This window comes from Balaenoptera acutorostrata, chromosome 7, assembly GCF_949987535.1.
Source record: "Balaenoptera acutorostrata chromosome 7, mBalAcu1.1, whole genome shotgun sequence".
NCBI lineage: Eukaryota > Metazoa > Chordata > Mammalia > Artiodactyla > Balaenopteridae > Balaenoptera > Balaenoptera acutorostrata.
In genome coordinates, this window is record NC_080070.1 from 78,161,672 (window position 1) to 78,178,212 (window position 16,541).

A 16,541-nucleotide genomic window follows, 5' to 3' on the forward strand; every position below is an offset into this window, starting at 1 on the left:
TTTAATCAAGCAGATTCCCAATCAGTTAATTGCTCATTACTGACAAAAAGGGAAAATACAAAACACAGAAAGGGAAAATAAACTGACTTTTATAATAAAAAAATTAAAAAAACAAATGTGACCTAATTAAACTTAAGAACTTTTGCACAGCAAAGGAAACCATAAACAAAACGAAGACAACCCACAAAATGGGAGAAAATATTTGCAAATAAAGCAACCCACAAGGGATTAATCTCCAAAATATACAAACAGTTCATGTAGCTCAATATAAAAACAAACAACAACTCAATCAAAAATAGGTGGAAAATCTAAATAGACGTTTCTCCGAAGAAGACATACAGATGGCCAAAAAGCACATGAAAAGATGCTCAACATCACTAATTATCAGAGAAATGCAAATCAAAACTACAATGAGGGGCTTCCCTGGTGGCGCAGTGGTTAAGAATCCGCCTGCCAATGCAGGGGACACAGGTTTGAGTCCTGGTCTGGGAAGATCCCACATGCCACGGAGCAACTAAGCCCATGCGCCACGACTACTGAGCCTGCGCTCTAGAGCCCGCGAGCCACAGCTCCTGAAGCCCGGGCGCCTAGAGCCCATGCTCTACAACAAGAGAAGCCACCGCAATGAGAAGCCCGTGCACCGCAATGAAGAGTAGCCCCTGCTCACCACAACTAGAGAAAGTCCGCGCACAGCAACAAAGACCCAATGCAGCCGAAAATAATAAATAAATAAAATAAATAAAAAATTTAAAATACCTTAAAAAAAAAAACTACAATGAGGTATCACCTCACACCAGACAGAATGGCCATCATCAAAAAATCTGCAAACAATAAATGCTGGAGAGGGTGTGGAGAAAAGAGAACCCTCTACACTGTTGGTGGGAATGTAAGTTGGTACAATCACTATGGAGAACAGTATGGGGGTTCCTTAAAAAACTAAAAATAGAACTACGATACGATCCAGCAATCCCACTCCTGGGCATATACCCAGAGAAAACCGTAATTCGAAAAGATACATGCACCCCAGTGTTCACTGCAGCCCTATTTACAAGAGCCAAGACATGGAAGTAACCTAAATGTCCACTGACAGAGAAACGGATAAAGAAGATGTAGTACATATATACAATGGAATATTACTCAGCCATAAAAAAGAACAAAATAACGCCATTTGCAGCAACATGGACGGACCTAGAGATTATCATACTATGTGAAGTAAATCAGACAGAGAAAGACAAATATCATATGATATCACATATATGTGGAATCTAATAAAAAATACCAATGAGCTTATTCACAAAACAGAAACAGACTCACAGATCTTGAAATCAAACTTATGGTACAAAAGGGGAAATGTGAGGGGAAGTGATAAATTAGGAGATTGGGGTTAACATAAACACACTACTGTATATAAAATAGATAATAAGGACCTACTGTATAGTGCAGGGAACTGGACTCAATATTCTGTAATAACCTATATGGGAAAAGAATGGATATATGTATATGTATAACTGATTCACTTTGCTGTACACCTGAAACTAACACAACACTGTAAATCAACTATATTCCAATCTAAAAAAAAACTAACTTTTAACAGTCTACTTAGAGTTAATATTTTACCATTTCAAGTATAATATATGACCACATAGGTCCCTTTACTTTCCCCTCTTTGTTTTAAATGTCATTTACATTATATATGCAAACATTGAAACCTCTCAAGAAATGTAATTTTTGCTTTCAACAGTTATATTTTTAAAATCTTGAAGGAAAAAAAACTGCTATATTTTCTCAGACATTTACCATTTCTGTTGCTCTTTCTTCATTCACAAAGTTCTAAGTTTCCTTGGTATCATCTCCTTTTAGTCTGAAGAACTTTCGCTAGCACTTCTTTTAGACCAGGTCTACTGGTAACAATTCTTACTTTTCCTTCATCTGAGTATTTCTTTATTTTGCCTTCATCTCTGAGGTATGTTTTCACTGCATACAGAATTCTGAGTTGGCAGTTCTTTGCTTTCAGAATTTTAAGATGTTCTTCCCCTCTCTTCTGTGGTTCCTGATGAAAAACCTATAGTCATTTGAATTGTTGCTCCCTGTACATAATGTACTATATTTCTCTATCTGCTTTCGAGATTTTTTATCTTTTATTTTCAGAAGTTTAGTTATGATGTATCTGGGAGTGCTTAACTTTGAGTTTACCTTTTCAGAGGTTTGCTAAGCTTCTTGGACGAATAAGTTTATGCCTTTCCCAGATCCAGGAACTTATAGCTTTTTTTTTTTTTTTTTTAACGTATTTTCTGCACCAATCTCTTGCCCCCCTCCTTCTGGGATTCCAATGATGCAAACATTGTATCTTCTGCTATTGTCCAACAGGTCCCTGAGGCTCTGGTTCTTCAGTTTGGATAATTTCTATTGATCTATTTTCAAATTCATACACAGCTCTATTATCTCCACTCTGCTATAGAACCCCACCTAGTAAATGTTTTATTTCAGATATTTTACTTTTATGTTCTGAAATTTCCATGTGGTCCTTTATGAGGTTTTTATTTCTCAATTCAGAACTTCTATTTTTCTATTCATTTCAAGAATATTTACCTTACATCATGGAGCATGGTTTTAATGGTTGATTTAACGTCTTTGCCTGATAGCTCATCTCGGGATTGGCATCTTTGATTGTCTTTTCCTCTGACAATTGGTCATATTTTCCTGGTTCTTTGTATATGAAGTAACTTTAAGTTTTACACTGGATGTTTTAAATATTATCTTTAGACTCTAAATCCTATTAAAATCCCTAAAATACATTGATTTTTGTTTTGTTTTGTTTTGTTTTGGTAGGCAATCGACCCAGTTAGATTCAGATAACCAAGTTCTTTCTTGCTTTATGTGGGCAGTGGTTACAATGTAAGTTCAGTTTGTAAAGCCTTAGCTATGCTTCTTTGGGCCTTACTGATACATATGCCGCTCTGGGATTTGGGTGGTGGTTTGTATCCTAGCTCAGTCCTCACATTCTTGGGTGTGAGGCCAGAACTTCTGCTGGTCATTACATACAGAATTAGGGCATTCCCCTTTCCAGTGCTCTCTTCCCTGATAGACTCTCCAGCCCCTAGATCCTTCCTCTTCCTGATTACTCTAGCCTAATAAAAAGTTTTAGAGGTTTAACCTCTCACACAATGGCACAATCCTCGGCAACTCAAGCTGCTCTTGGGGGAAAGCAGCAAGAAAAAAGAGAAAAAATGGGAAGCCTCATACTCTCTGGCTCACAGAGGGACCTCTTCCGGATACTCTGGCCAGGAAGAGAAGGTTACTGTTGGAGTTTTTGCTGTCTGCATCCATAGCACAATTAAAGACAAAGGGCCCCTCACTCAGGTCAAGGCTGAGGACATAGGAGGGAAAAAAATACAAAGGACACTCATTCCTATGATGGTTCTTCTTCAAATTTTGATCTCTCTCCCCAAGCTGGCTGCTATTGTTTACTTTCCAAAGTATATAAGTAGTTGCTTTTTGTATTCTGTCCAGAGTTTTTAGCTGCAGCTAAAAATAGACATATCTACCTGAATAACTTGATAAATCCATCAGAATAATAAAATAGTTTAAAATTTCTAAGTTATTAACAGATCAAACTGACAAAAATGTGACTAGCATTTGAAAAACATAATCAACAGTTAGAGAATAAACATTCTTCTCAATATGGAACATTATTTAAAACTAATCATAAACTAGGCCATTAAGCAAATCTTACAAATTTCAAAAAATCTGCCATACAGACCAAATTCTCTGACCATAATTCAATTAACATAGAAGTAAAAATGAAAAGCTAAAAGCTCCTATTTTCAGAAACATTAAAACTAAACTTCCAAATAACACATAAGCCAAAGAAGAAATAATAATGAAAAGTAGAAATTACTTAAAAATGAATATTAGTAAACATAATACATATCCAAACTTGTAAATGTAGCCAAAGCAGTATTTGGAGAGGAGGAAATCAACAAAGCCAAAAATTAATTATTTGAAAGACTAATAAAATGAACAAATCTCTAGCAATAGTGCTCATGAAAAAAGAGAAAAATAACTAATAATCAATATTAGGGATGCAAAAGGGGACATCTGTGTAGAAAATAATACCAGGTATCACTAATGGAGCTTTTGTTTCGTTCTTTAACAGCAGACTGAATTAAATGCAGATGGCCCTCTGCATCCATGGATTCAACCAACCATGCACGGAAAAAAAATTTTTTTAAATTCCAGACAGTTCCAAAAAGCAAAACTTGAATTTGCCAGGTGCTGGCAATTATCTACATAGCATTTACATTGTATTAAGTATTACTAGTAATCTAGAGATGATTCAAACTATACGGGAGGACGTGTGTAAGTTATATGCAAAGGCTACACCATTTTACATAAGGGACTTGCACATCTGCGGATTTTGGTATCCAGGGGGTCCTGGAACCAATCCTCCATGGATATTGAAGAACAACTGTATACCATATCCTTCAGAGGAGGGGGACAGCTGGCAAACGATGAGGGTAGGGAGCGGGTTTTTTTTAAAAAGCAGAACCTTAGCTTTTAACAATGCCATAAGAATGAATATGTGACTTATCTTTAGATCTCTTCAGTGAGCTTTGACATTTTTAAACCATTCACAGTTGAATTCATCTACTTTAAGTGTGTCACACTGAAATGAAAAATGGCAACTAACTAGAAAGTAAATAATTAAGAGGATATAGAAGAAATTGACAACTGTAGAACAGAACATAGAATAGAGAAATCAACAACCTAAGCAGACCTATAAGCATTAAAGAAGGTAAATTAGCCGTTAAAGTGCACTTGCGCATGCACACCACCCTGTGCTGCTTGACCCAGAGTTTTTACTGGCAAATTCTCCCTAACAGACGATTCCAAGCTCATGCAAAATTCTTCCAAAGAATAATAAAAGATAAAACACCTTCATTTATTTAATGAGGTGATATAATCTTGATAACAAAAACCAAAACAAGTACCAAACAGAAAAATGACAAATTTTGCTCATAAACTCAGAATCAAAACTAAATCCTAAATAAAGTATACTAAAACAATACATGAGGTTCAAGTTAGATTTTTCCCAAGTATACATGGATGAATTAACATTAGAAAAACTGTTGATGCAATTCTTCACATTACAAAATTAAAGGAGATTGCTGGTTCCGGAAAAGATAAAGCAGATGTACTCTCCTCCGGTTAAATACAACCAAAAACCCTGGATATTACATGCAAAAAAAAAAACCGTAAGAAGATTCTGAAGGTGGAGAATAAAAGGAAGATTGGCTAGGGACCTTGGAACTCAAGAAATGACACAGCAGTTAAGTCCCTTTGCCTTGTCTATCCCAGACTATGTGCTGGACAAAGCAGCAACCTGAAACAACAGACTTGCCTTCTCCTCTTGAGTTTTCTAAATTAAATTTGATGGTGGAAACAAAAATTATAACACTAATTCTAAATGTATGTACGGGAAATATCTAAAACAATTATAAATGGGGGAGAGTAATGTCTATGAAGAAAGGTAAGGTTTTTAAATTTCAGACTGGAAAATGATGACACTAACAGACTGTGACAAGTTATGTATATATAATGTAATACCTAGAACAACCACTAAAAAATATACACAAAGAGATACATTCAAAAAGACTAGAGATGAATAAAAATGGAATTCTAAAAAATTTTCAAGTAACTCACAGGAAAATAGGAAAAAGGGAACAGAGAAACCAAAAAGAGAGGAAACAAACAGAAAACTACAAAATAAAATGGAAAGCCTATTGTATTTACCCACATTCTTGTTTACCATGTTCTTCCCTCCTTTTAAAAGTTCCTTCTTTTATGACTCACTTCTGCTTAAAGAGGGTTCTTTAGCCACAGTTTTAGAATAAGTCTGCTGCCGATACATTCCCTTAGTTTTCCATCATCTGAGAATGTCTAGATATTCCCTTCATTACTGAAGGTTAATTCTGCTGGATATAGGATTCTGTGTGGACATTTTACTTTCAGCACTTGACAGAAATGCTTCCATGGTTTCTGATGAGAAACCTGCTATCATTCAAATTGTTTTTCCCTTATAGACAAGGTATCATTTCCCTCTGGCTACTTTTCAACATTTTCTCTGTCTTTATTTCTAAAAAGTTTAATTATAATGTGCTGTGGCATGTATTTCTTTGGATTTACTCGGTGATCCACTTAGGTTCTTGAATCTGTATGTTTACCTCTTTCGCCAAATTTGAGAAAATTTCAGCCATTATTTCTTTGAGTACATTTTCAGTCTTTTCCTCTTTCACCTCTCCTTTGAGGACTCTGATGACAGGAATTTTAGATCTTTTGTTATGGTCCCACAGATCCCTGAGGCTTTCTTTTTTTTTTTTTTTCAGTCTCTTATTTCTAATTTTAGATTATTTTGAGTCTCTGTTATTTGATTAGGAAATTTCTATTGTTTTGTCTTCCAGTTCACTGATTCTTCTTTCCCTTCCGTTTTCCTGTTGAGCCTATCCACTGAGCTTTTTAATTTGGTTTTGTACTTTTCCATATCAAAATTTCCATTTGCTTCTTCTTTTTACCTTCTATTTCTTTGCTGAGGTTTTCTTTTTTTTTTTTTTTTAAATGATAGGATCAGCTTTCCTTCCCATTATGTTTTTTATAGCTACTTTATTTATTTATTTATTTATTTTTGGCTGTGTTGGGTCTTCGGTTCGTGCGAGGGCCCTCTCCGGTTACGGCAAGTGGGGGCCACTCTTCATCGCGGTGCGGGGACCGTTCTTCATCGCGGTGCGCGGGCCTCTCACCATCGCGGCCCCCCCCGTTGCGGGGCACAGGCTCCAGACGCGCAGGCTCAGCAATTGTGGCTCACAGGCCCAGCCGCTCCGCGGCACGTGGGATCTTCCCAGACCAGGGCTCGAACCCGTGTCCCCCGCACTAGCAGGCAGATTCTCAACCACTGCGCCACCAGGGAAGCCCTTTGCTGAGGTTTTCTATTTTTTCACTTGTTTCAAGTGTCTTTGGAATTGCTCAGTGAAGCATTTTTATCATGACTGATTTGTGATCTTTGTCAGTAATTCTACCACCTTTTATCATTTCAGTGTTGACATCTATTGTCTTTTGTTACGCAACTTGTGATCTTCCTGGTTCTTGGTATGAAAAGTGATCTTCAAATGAAACCTGGATATGTTCATACTACGTTATGAGACTATGATTTTATTTAAACCTTCTGTTTGTTTGTTTTAAATCATTTATTTATTTTTGGCTGCATTGGGTGTTCATTGCTTCGTGCAGGCTTTCTCTAGTTGTGGAGAGCGGGGCTACTCTTTGTTGCGGTGTGCAGGCTTCTCAGTGCAGTGGCTTCTCTTGTTGCGGAGCATGGGCTCTACGTGCACGGGCTTCAGTAGTTGGGGCACGCGGGCTCAGGAGTTGTGGCTCACAGGCCCTAGAGCGCAGGCTCAGTAGTTGTGGCACATGAGCTTAGTTGCTCCGCAGCATGTGGGATCCTCCCGGGGCAGGGATTGAACCCGTGTGCCCTACGTTGGCAGGCGGATTCTTAACCACTGCGCCATCTGGGAAGTTCCAAAACCTTCTGTTTTAACTGGCTTTCTATGACACTGCTCCAGCAGGGGAAGGTCGGAGGGTGGAGGGCACCACATTTCATTACTGGCAAGTGGAGTGAGAAGTCCAAGTTTCCCGGTTGGCCTTCATTGACACTTGAAGGAGGGGTCCTCATTACCGCTGGGTGGAGGTGGGAGTACAGGCTGACTGACTGCACTGAGGGTAGCCTTGTCACCTGCTGGGTGATGGTTAAAGATATAACTCTCCAATACACCTCTTCTGACACAACCTCATTACTGCTGGGTGGGGATGAAAGTCCAGGCTCTCCATTGACACGGTGTGGGGGTAGGTGAGAAGAGAAGGCTCACAACCAGCGAAGAGGGAAGAAGTGCCAGCTCTCTGCTTGGTCTTTTTTGATACCACACTGTGGTGGTGTTGAGATACTCTGTTACAGTCTCATGAGGGTGGACTTCTAGGTTCTCCATTCAGCCTCTTCAGGCCTGGCTAGGGGTAGTGCCACAGTTTTTCTGTGATATTTGGCTAAAGTAGAGCAGATACTGTCTAAAAGTGTTCTGTCTTGCCAGGCTGTTCTATTTCTGGTCCTTTAGCTAGAAAGAGTAGGTCCTCGTCAGACTGTGTGTTTGTGTGTGTGTACACGTGCTTGTTGATGTCTGAAAGCTACTCGCTTATCCAGTACTTAGTGTTGGATGTAAAGCAACCAGAAAATCCAAGAAACCCACCACCATGCCCTTCTTAAGGTCCTGAAGTCCCTAGACTTCTTCTCCCTACCTTTCAGAGTCTTGTGTTTTATAGGTCCAGGGTTTTGGATTATAGTAAATGGGAGAAATAGGGGAAAGTATGTTCACTTTATCTTCCTGGAAGCAGAATTTCATTTTTATAGCCACCTCATTTATCTCTAAAGTGAATGATGAAGAAAATAATACTGCATTTATTCTTTTCAAACTTGATCTCAGGCAACTAATTTAGAGAATCTAAAACATAAAACAAGCAATTTTTTAAAAGCCTTGGGATTTTACTTGGCCTTAATTTCAATGTGAACAAAAGTGTGATGTGGGAATCAAAAAGTCACTGTAATCTCAAATTACATAAGTTAGCCTATCTGAAGCACTTTACTCAGCTTTGAGTACCACATTTTAAGATTTCAGTAAACCAGTGATAAACCAGAAGAATAACTAAGACTATAGTGGTTCCAGAAGATCGAAATAACTAGAGATACTTTACCTGGAAGAAAGAAAAAGGGTAACTAAGGAGAAAGGATTATAGAATAGCAATCTTTTAATATTTATGAGGCTCACAATTTTAGAAAGAGGCAGAAAAGCACAGTCAGATAAGTTGGCTTCTTATACAGAAGAATTTTCTAACACTCTGAACTGCCCCAAAATTGATGGCCCTACTTTACTGTCCTAAGTTCCCCAATATCAGAAGGATTAAAGCAAAGACTGTATGTCCACCGGTTGGAAATTATCATTGAGTGGATGGCTTCAGTAGGAGGGAAACTAGAGTAGTGATTTTTAAGCTATGATTCACGGCGCTGCCTGAAGTGGTGCTGTGGAACTGGGGTGTGACTGCTGCCGAGCTGACAAAATGCCCGATTTCCCTACTCAGCTTCAACCAGACCTTCCACTTATATGTCTAGCATCTGCAGTGTCTTTTATTAGGGGAGGTGGGAGTGGGCTGGAGAGAAGGATTACGCTTTAAAGTAAAAGTTCAAAAATGACTGAACTGAAGACATGAACTAAGGGCTCTCTGAATTTTATATTCTGTGATTAATTCTTTTTTTTTCTTTTTTAAAGGAAATAAATAGTTTTTATTTATTATTATTTTTAACATCTTTATTGGAGTATAACTGCTTTACAATGGTGTGTTAGTTTCTGCTGTATAACAAAGTGAATCAGCTATACATATACATATATCCCCATATCTCTTCCCTCTTGCGTCTCCCTCCCACCCTCCCTATCCCACCCCTCTAGGTGGTCACAAAGCACCGAGCTGATCTCCCTGTGCTATGCAGCAGCTTCCCACTAGCTATCTATTTTACATTTGGTGGTGTATTAATTCTTAGTTCTCAAATATAGTCCAGAAAAGTAAGATCAACTTATTAAGGAATTACTGCAAACAAGATTAATATATGTGATTTTAAAAGCCTCCTTTTTTTTCAATAATGGGGCTGTTAGAATGAATGAAGCTCTCCCCTTTACCTGTGTCAGCACAGCCTATATTGTGTCTGGGGATGAATTTTGGTTTTCTCTGAAAAAAATTGATAAACTAAACACCTTTTTATTTCAAAAATAAAAAGTAGCTAGAGAAAAGTAAATCTTATAAACCCATGAAGTTATACATTTTAAATTTGTACTTCTATCAAGAAAAACATTGAAAAAATGAGTTGTTATAATAACTAAATTTTAAGTGAACACACTGTACTATTGAAATAATTATATAACTTCTCAGGACTTCCCTGGTGGTCCAGTGGGTAAGACTCCGTGCTCCCAATGCAGGGGGCCCGGGTTCAATCCCTGCTCGGGGAACTAGATCCCACATGCATGCCGCAAATAAGAGTTCGCATGCCGGAACTAAGAGTCTGCATGCCACAACTAAACATGCCGCAAAAAAGATCCCGCCTGCCGCAACTAAGACCCAGCGCAGCCAAAATAAATAAATAGATATTAAAAAAACCAAAACATAAAAACCTCCCAAATAATTATATAATTTCTCCAAAAGTAAAAGCAATTTGTTACATATTAGAATACCAAAAAATGGGCAATATTATATGAAGTTTCTAGACACTTGAATCTTTAATAAACTACCTCATCTTGAGAGTTACAGATCATTTCATAATTCATATCTATAGTAATAACAGTGACCACCATAGTCGACCTATAGGAACTTTTTTTTTTATTTTAAATTTTTAAATTTATTTCTGACATGTGGGATCTTAGTTCCCCGACCAGGGATCGAACCCATGCCCCCTGCAGTGGAAGTGTGGAGTATTAACCACTGGACCACCAGGGAAGTCCCAACAGGAACTTTTAAAAAATTTTTTTTTTATTTATCATTTATTTATTATTTTTATTTTTGGCTGCGTTGGGGCTTCGTTTCTGTGTGAGGGCTTTCTCCAGTTGCGGCGAGTGGGGGCCACTCTTCATCGCGGTGCGCGGGCCTCTCACTATCGCGGCCTCTCTTATTGCGGGGCACAGGCTCCAGATGCTCAGGCTCAGTAGTTGTGGCTCACGGGCCCAGTTGCTCCGCGGCATGTGGCATCTTCCCAGACCAGGGCTCGAACCCGTGTCCCCTGCATTGGCGGGCAGACTCTCAACCACTGCGCCACCAGGGAAGCCCAGGAACTTTTTTTAAAAAGCATGTTTTGAATTATTAATCTTACCTAGCTTAAAAAATTCACACTAACCTCACTGGATCATCTTTCTTACTGTCTTACTGTCATACTCATGGAATTCTTATCCGTAAATCAACTAGAGATTCTATTCTCAATACAGTAGTTCACTGGCTTCTCAGAAATAACGTTCATGGTGACGAAGTAAGTCTAAAGGCCTATGATCTGTATTTCGCTGAGGCGTGACTCAGAAGATGGCACACAGGTGTGCAGGAGGGGTCCACTTATGCGGTAGTTAGTCAACCCCGTAACTCAGCACGGCTGTATCAACACAGTCTAATTGTTTTCTGTTGCAGTTGTTTACGTATTTTGTGAGCGAATTAAATGCTAAATGGTACACTAAATCAAGGGAATTGAGGTCTTATGATAAAACCCTTGGAACATTAAGATACACCAAGCTCTGCTGTATTTGATGTGTTTTAAAGTATTATTTATAAAATTATGTATAAAATTTTAAAATACGATCACCACACAATACAGTAACCATGACAATATTTCAAAATACTTTCAGACGCTCTGCGTTCATAAAAACTTATTTTCTCATAAAAGGTAACACGTTAATGGCAGAAATTTTAGAAAACACAGAACAGCAAAATAAGAAAAATAAATAACCCTTTAAAAATAGAGAACAACAAACTTTTAACAGAAAAGCACCAGTGATTTTTATGGATCCCATTTTAAATTGCAAAGGGCTGAATGAATTCAGGTTTTGTTTCCCCATTTATTAAATCCAACCATTTGTTATAAGCCCAGAGGACTGCTCAACTGATGCTTTCAGCATCATAAAGCACAAAACAGATTAACTTTCAGATTAAATTTGAGATTCTCATAAATTATATTACCACACAGATTACTTATTTGAAACTACTATACCATTAAGATTGTAAAGATAATAAAAACTTAAGTGAAAACATCTAATGATCAAGTCTCCTTTAGGAAAACTAGATAATGGAATTAATGTGATAAAGTTATTATTTATTATTACTAAAATTTATACTACATAATAGTTCTTGATGTTATCAGCTATATTTTACAGATGTATATTTTTAATTTAAAAATATTTTATAATTCTGAGAGAACACAGCTCCCATCTTCCCTTTTAAATTTTAAGAGATTTACATTTCTGACATTAATACATTTACTGATTTATTTTTTTTAAAGTCCAGCATCTCTTTTACATAGCTCTTTTTTAACCTACTTACAGCTAAAAAAAATTTTCAAAGATTCTGAGTTTAATGAAGAAAAGATTAAGCAAACAAACTTAATGCCTGGATGCTTCTCTGTAAACTAATTAAAATACCATCTAGTAATCTTTGAAGATGGGCTACCTTTTAATTTAAACTTTTATTTTAATTACATATAGAAAGTGATCCTGCTTCTTGTATGTGGCAATTAATATATTCAATATTTTTAATGCATCCTGGAAATGGGTATAAATCCAAGAATAGAGATTCTTTACAGGGACACAGCCAAAAGATTAGACCTTCTAAAATCAGTTTTATGTTTCTCAAGATGCTGCTTAGCTGCTACATACACCATACTGTATGGTTTCTAAAATTTCAACCTTGTTAATATGAGAGCTGTTGGCAGAATAAATAATACATTAGCGCTATTACCTTTCAGCCGGTGACTTAGAATCTGTTCCAAAATAGCGGCAAAATTGTTAAATTCAGGAGAAGAATCATCAATTGTCTCAAAGCAGGACCGATCAATCAGGGTCTTCACAGAAAACCTATGGAAAAAAAGAGATTACGATTGCTTTTAAGTAGACTTGATTCATTCACCTCAATAGGAAAAACTAGAGGAAAGCAATTTGGAGAAGTACTACAGAAATACTTTGTAAGATTATATATTCTGAAAACTCCATTTACTCAAATTCACTCTGTCAATAGAAAATTTTACAGAAATATCAGACTTTTCACTTATATATTTACTATCTGTTGACTACATTAAGACTTAGAAATAGTTCACTGTCCACAGAACCATTAAAATCAGAATAAAAAAGATGAACGAAATTATTAAGTTGAAAGTCATAATACTACTTGTAAGAGACTGCAGCGTCAGACCAAAATGTTTCTAAGAGTTTTGGAGCACAAAATGGAATAAAACAGGATGTGAGCATTCATGAGGTGTAGATCCCAAGTTTTTATGAGCTATAATAGGAAAACTTACAACTCTGTAAAGTGCACTATATTTTTCCTTCTCTTCAGAACGTCCTTTGTCTCTATTTTTGACTGCCAAGTACCAATGCATTTTCCAAGACTCAGATTAAATGCCATCTCTTCAATGAAGAATTATCCTCCTACATATTCCTAGCACAGACTAGCATTTTGTTTGTATTTCCTTTAAGAGATGATTACAATTTATCTTACTGCTGTTACTTGTGTTGTCTAACTCTATTTTATTAGAATATAAATTCCTTCAGGGCAGAAACATAGCTTCTGTGTGTTTAGATCTTCCTCAGCACACAGGACAATGCCTTGACTGATGTACTCTGTAAGTACTTGTTGATTTATTTGTAAGATCTATTTTGAAGGCATGGCAAAGAAACATTTAAAGGCCAATGTCACAGCAAGACAAAAAGAAAGTTTATGATTTTTAACATGTATACCCTTCCTGTAACCACCACCAAAATCCGGATCTTGAACAGTTCTGTTGCCCCTAGCATTTCCCTCATGCTATCCCTTTATAACCATACCATCCCTTTACAGTCATACCCTATGAAGGGTGATATGTGAGTGCCTAAGTAAAGACAATCAATAGGGTATGAAGAGAAAGGGATAACGATGAGAGTTGTTAAATCATTAGAAATGTAAACTATGAGGGAGATAAAGGAGTATAAATTGTTCCTTAGGTTTTAGGCTTATTGGCAATGCTTATTCAATTAGGACAAAAAATATAGGAGACAAGTATAAAGGCAAATATAAAGAGATTTGTTTATATGAGTTAGATCTATCAATATTTAGTATATTAGAACTGAGTAATGTCTAAAAGTGATCCCAATAATCAATGGAAAGAATTACAATTATTCTGTGCCCTTTACAAATTTTTGTCAAAACATTAAAAACTCTCTCACTGCCAGTTATTATCTACAGGGAAATGGAAAAAAACAGTCAAACGTATTTATTTACTACACTGTAATTTAGAACATTAGCAATACTGAGAATTAAAGTGTCTTCTTTGTAAAAAAAAAAAACTTATCTAGAGTATTTTGAACAGTGCTTGCTTTCTTCTCATTGTATAACTTAAAATACAAGTGAACATGTTTTCTATGCCTGGACAAATTGTCATATTCTTTTCTAAGTTTGAATCAGTTTCCAACATTTTATCCTTTGCTTTTTCAAAGCTATGAAAATGTCTGAGAGGTCCTATAATGTGAAGGGGTTTTTCAGCATCACTTCTTCTAGGACATCTTCATCCTTTGGTCACAACCACTTTGCTCATTTATATTAATATGTTCGCCTTCAATAATTTCCTCTGACTGAATATCTAAATTATCTTGAACAGCAGCAGTATCAATATTCCCATGATCAACTATTTCTTCTATGGCTCCATTTATGTTCCATTCAAGTTTCACTTCCAGCATTATCACTTTCTGTTTCTTTGCCACAGTTTCATCTTTGCTGGCCAATTCACTCTTTCAAATATGCATTTTCATAAAATGACATGTGGGTTTACAAACAGGAGACAAGGAAGCAACACAACTGCAGGTTTTGATTTCTATGTATGAATTCGTAACAGATGCACACTGACCAATCCTAGACAGGCTTTGAAAGAAGTGATGTGATTGGTCACTAACCATGATGTGCATTTTGTTATTTACACAGTGATCCGTGGACTAAAGAGCTACCCGCAAAATTTTATTTTATGCAATTACTCACAGTTAATATACAGTGGTCGTCAAATTGGAACCATGTTGTTGTGGGACTGGTATTATTTAACTAAACTGTCGTAACTAAAATTAGTGCTAATTGGAACTGTGCAAAGTGAAGACTGCCTTACTGACTAATTACAAATAAACCCATTACATGTTAGCATAAATATTTTTATTAAAACTATATTCACCAAAACAAAAAAAGTGGCAATAGTATTATTTAAATCTTTGCAAATATCTTTTACGTTGTGTTTAAAAGAAGATAACTAGATTCTCACATCTGTTTCTGCATTCAAGCTATTCTAATATCACATACCATGTAGTCTCTGGAAAACACCACTGTGCACTTGCTTAAAAATGGGAACAAAAAGCAAATAATATCCTAGACTTGTTAAGAAAATATTATTGACGCGTCAGACCTCCAAAAGGGTCTGAGGCCAGGAGCACACTTTGAGAACCACTACCCTATGGCATTCTTTGTATGTAATTAAATAACAATGCAACTAGAATGGTAGTAATTATATATCCTTGAGAAAACAGTTACTCAAATAATTTTCAGTCTTCTTTGGTTCAGACGAATAACTCTAACGGAGAAAGGCTGAGACAGATTAATGTTCAACTACATAATGCTATCTACAACAGCAAGTGGAGCTCAACAGAGGAGCCATTATGTAAAAGAGAGAGAGAAAAAAAAGAACTAGGAAGTAACTCTGACGAAGTTGGTATCTTGCACCTAAGAGTCAAGTTAGATAAATACTACATGTAACGCATGAATAAATGAATAGAAACAAAAACAAGGTAAACCAAAACCAGATTCAAGGAGGGACTTGAAAACTCATTTTTGTGTCCTACGCCCTTTTCATTGACAATACACTAGAAAAGTGCTGCCAATCTTCAGCAAACTTTTAATAAGAATAAATAAGTATAACGTTCTTATTCAGTAAAAGAATGAAATGCTAAGTGTTCCTAAAATGAGTAAACAAAAACCATACAGTCTCCACCTCCACCTTTGACCTAAAAATAAGGAAACTTCTGAATGTTTCTCTCTAATCTTTAACAGATAGAACGGAATGGGAAATATCTCACTCTGCAATCACACCCAAGGTAGGAGTAATCTACCACTTCAAAAAAGCATGGCATCTAAGATAGTAAGCACATAGGTGAAATGAACTGAAAATTACATTTAAAGATAAAAATAATAGAGGGCTTATTTCATCAAAAAGAGCTAGATAGAACTCAATTTCCACCTGTAACAGCCTGGTAACATTTTAGCCACTAATGTCCTCCAGGAATAACACAAAATTACCTAACAAATGTTCTTCTTTGTAAATGTAATAGGAAGGAAAAGCCATGGAGAGTAACACATATATCTCTGTAGCATCAAGAGCCATGTACAGATCAATCAGTAGTCAATAAAATATGCCTTTCTATCATGTTATTAGTGCATCATCTCCTCTAGAAGACACTATCTGCATGATGAAAACCTAAAATGGTGAATCTCAGAGCACTATATTACTTGTAACTCAGTATCTGGCTAAAAACTAAAACAAAAGTGCAAATATCCCAAAGCATATCATTAGACAGAATTTCTGTTATTTCTAAGCATGAAGATATTTTACGGGTGAGAAAGCCTTTTAAATAATTTCTATTATAACAAGGTTAATAATGAAGAAAAATAATGTTTCCCAGCATTGCTTTATCATTTAT

The 16,541-nt window shown here is 36.4% G+C and overlaps 1 protein-coding gene across 5 annotated transcripts in view; it reads right to left on the reverse strand.

The window, feature by feature from the left end:
- RUNDC3B (RUN domain containing 3B) overlaps positions 1–16,541 on the reverse strand; it is a 157,255-nt gene that overhangs the window by 118,175 nt on the left and 22,539 nt on the right. For all 5 annotated transcript variants that reach the window (XM_007170300.2, XM_007170303.2, XM_007170301.3 and 2 more), the window contains exon 2: positions 12,577–12,692. In XM_007170300.2, coding sequence (XP_007170362.1) covers positions 12,577–12,692 — 116 coding nt within the window. The remainder of the gene's footprint in view (positions 1–12,576; positions 12,693–16,541) is intronic.